This window comes from Anolis sagrei, chromosome 11 (assembly GCF_037176765.1).
Source record: "Anolis sagrei isolate rAnoSag1 chromosome 11, rAnoSag1.mat, whole genome shotgun sequence".
In the NCBI taxonomy this organism is placed as follows: domain Eukaryota; kingdom Metazoa; phylum Chordata; class Lepidosauria; order Squamata; family Dactyloidae; genus Anolis; species Anolis sagrei.
The window spans coordinates 12,117,803-12,121,231 of record NC_090031.1 but is presented as its reverse complement, the minus strand read 5'-3'; the positions used below and the strand labels follow the sequence as shown (position 1 = coordinate 12,121,231).

At 43.7% G+C, this 3,429-nt stretch overlaps 1 protein-coding gene across 1 annotated transcript; it reads right to left on the bottom strand.

The window, feature by feature from the left end:
• Nucleotides 1-1,314: 1,314 nt before the first annotated feature.
• On the bottom strand, nucleotides 1,315-2,014 carry LOC132763862 (SUN domain-containing protein 1-like). The gene is given in 2 exon segments (XM_067472234.1): nucleotides 1,315-1,587; nucleotides 1,589-2,014. Coding segments are annotated over 2 exon segments (543 nt in total). The 5' UTR covers nucleotides 1,859-2,014.
• Nucleotides 2,015-3,429: the final 1,415 nt, after the last annotated feature.

Below are 3,429 nucleotides of genomic sequence, written 5' to 3'. Positions count from 1 at the left end.
GCCCGGAGCATGCCTGCAGCTGAGCACCTCTTACTCTAGAGTAGAAATAGCAGATGCCAGGTAAGAAAAATGGAAGCCTCCTTAAAGCATGCACCGGGAAGGGGAGCCAGTGGATGGAAAGTCCCCCTTCCCATAAAGGTCTTTTTTTTCGGGCCCCATACTGAAAACAAATATCTACCCTCCCAATTTCATGACGCTTCCAAAAAACGGATTGGGAACCCCAACGAAAGCCAGAATATGAAACGGGACAAGGTTTATCCCGAAAGCACAACCCTTATAATAAGGGCCATGTTGCAACTCAAAGTAAGCTTCACCTTGCTGCCAAACACCACCACACAAGAGCTGTAGTTTTATAGTTTATTGAGGAGAAAACCCAAGTCAAAATAAAGAATAAGCATTGCAAAATTCCAAAGATTAAGGTTAAAAGCAGAATATAGTTCCAAAGATCTTCAGGTAAAAACAGGAGACATAATCCTATCGGCAAAGTTCAAACCAGAGTCCCAGGTACAAGCAATGAAACAATTCCCCCATGAATCACCATGCAAGAAATCCCAAGTGTACTGCTTTCCAGGCTAAGATTATTCCATGTAGCTTTCAGGCTAGTAAGCTACGTTGAACTGACGCTTTCACAGAGTTTCCAAGAGGCCTAAATACTTTTCTAACAACAAAACATTAGGCTCTCAGCATCATAAAAGCATTGCGACGTCCTTTCACCGAGCTGGCTTCTCGTCTGCTTACCAGACGCGAACTCTGCCTGACCCGGAGATCAAAGTGAGCTTCCCGGGTCAAGTCACTATCTACACTTTCGGTATCAGCGTGGGAAGGCACCTGCTCGCTATCTCCTTCGTTAAAATTCCTTTCTGGTGAAAACGGCTGTGTTGATACTGCACTGTCTGTGAGAGCCTCAGAAGCAGGCTCAGAGATTTGAGGCACAGACAAAGAGCCTGGAAGCTGAAACCCAGCAGGAATCTGAATCCCATCATCCTCATCATCAGAAAATAGCTCAGCCACAACAGGTCGTTTGATCATACAGAAGTAGATAATATAGTTTTGAAAGTGAAAGTAGCAAAATGAACCGCCCAGATCCTGTTGTTACTCCAGACTAGAATAACAACAGGCTCTGCTGTTATTCCGGTCCCAAGACATTTTGCCACTGGTGACATCAAGAAGTTGTGTCCCTGCCTATCTAAATAAAGTCCAGACACATGCAACCCAGCTGTTGAAATCTGAGAGAAAAACCTTACCATCTTCTTGGCAGTCAATGTGTTAAATTGCATAGTAAACAAAGAATTGTTCGCTGATGGTTTATGACATTCAGCTATGCTTTTCAAGCCACCTTACTTCAATATACCAGTACACGCCTTCCGCTGCCTTCCATAAGGATTCACCATTCATCCCCAGGTGGCCATCTTCCCTGAGAAATTCTTTTACATTCATGCTCCCACAGTAGTTAGAGTGAGCTTGACCGTCATAGCCCAGCTTCAGCAAGATCATCTGAAAGAGCTGCACTATGAGTGAGGTGAAAGAGGTGGCGGTGTGCACGGCCACTTGCCGAATCTTATTTGTGTAGAAAGAGAGGCCTCTGGACTTGTGTTTTTGGCTTCAATCCCAATCATGAGGGTGGAAAGTGAGATGTGGAGTAGGCCGTGAGGACTTCCTTGCGCTCGGAGAGCATGCTGCAGTCATTGCAGGTGTAGCCATTGCTCAGTGTGCTTTGGTTCTCAGTCACTACAACATCCTCATTGGCCTGGATCACTGTCACGCTTCCACCTTTGAGATCACCATCATCGTCAAGTCCCCAAAAATGGTCAACAGCTGTTTGCTCCTGTATTGAAGACTCATCCAATATGGTTGACATGAGAGACCCATCACTTGTTTGACTACTGAACCTACTGTGGCTGAAAACGGAAGAGCCGGGCACGTTTTTCCTTGAGTTGTACTTTACAGAGCCAGATTGTTTTGCCACACTTTTGTGTTGTTTCGTAATTTTGGCTGACTGGTCTACCAAAGCCTTCTTCCCAGATTAGGTGTTGGGGTTCAGCCTGAGTTTGAACTTGAACCTGATTCTCTGTTTGTTCCTCCTGATGCTAATGAAAATATATTTACTGATGCTAATGGAAATGTACCTTTTGATGCCAATGCTCCTGAAATTAGTGAGGAAGAAACTGCTGTAGGTTTGGAAAATGCCAATGTTCCTGAAATTAGTGAGGAAGGAACTTCTGTAGATTTGGAAAATGAAAGTACCAGTGTTCCTGAGAATGTTTCAGAGGGAGACCTTGAACTTTCCCTCCCTTCTGCACCTGTTAACTGTAATGACAACAGAAGGGGCCAAATTTGGGAAGACAGAAGTAAATCACTCAGTTTGCGTCAATCCTCCCGAATTCAAGAATTAAAAACATTGGCTTCAAAACAGAAGGGCGGTTCACGGAACCAATTCTTGAGTTTTAATTGCAATACGCCGAGCTGATTGTCTCAGTTCAGGCATCGTTTCAGAATTGATGAAGACCTTTGCAGTTCTCCCGGTTCCCTGGCCATAGTTTGGGAAGATTTCTAGGATATCAAGTACGGTTAGTGGATTGCTAACAGGTTCCAGTATTTCACAGTGAGGCATTTGGTTTTGCTTTGTCCATTTAAATTCATGTTTGCTGATTTTGCTGTGGCTTCTGACTTGCATTTTTCCTTTATTTTGTAACCATTTTTCTTCAATAAAAAAGGATTGTTTTTCACAGCCAAGTGTGGTGAATAGTAGGGCTGGTCAATTCGTTTCGTTAATTCGTATTTCGTTAAAAAATTCGTTAATTTTTGAATTACGAAACGATTACAAAACATATTTTTAAACCTGGAAGTGTTTTTAAATATCGAAACGGCAGGCGCCAAAAAAATTTGTATTTCCGTCCATTTCGGAAATACGTAAGATGGCCGCCTGGCTTGCTGGGAGCTCTCCTCTCTCGGCGCCGGCTGAGCAAGCGAGAGGGCGAGCGAGAGGGCGAGCGGCGAGCGAGAAGGCGAGGGCGAGCGGCGAGCGAGAGGGCGAAGGCAAGCGGCAAGTGAGAGGGCGAGTGAGAGGGCGAGCGGCGAGCGAGCGGCGAGCGAGAGGGCCCGCCAGACTGAGTGCCTGCCTTCCCAAGTGCCTGCCTTCCCTCAATAATAATTTCTCCTCCCTATTCTACTAAATTAATAATTAAATTTAAAAAATATTTAAAAAATATTGAAAAAAAAAGGGCGCCATCTTTACAAAATGTTTTGTAAATATTTACGAAATTTCGTAAATACCGAACTTTTTTTTTGGAAAATTTTGTAATTATTTTAAATATCGAAACAAAAAAAACACCCCAATTACAAATCGATTTTAGAAACAAATTTTTGCGTTGTTACCCAGGCTAGTGAATAGTTATCTTAGGGCCTCGTTCCCTGCTCTGGATTGCAACA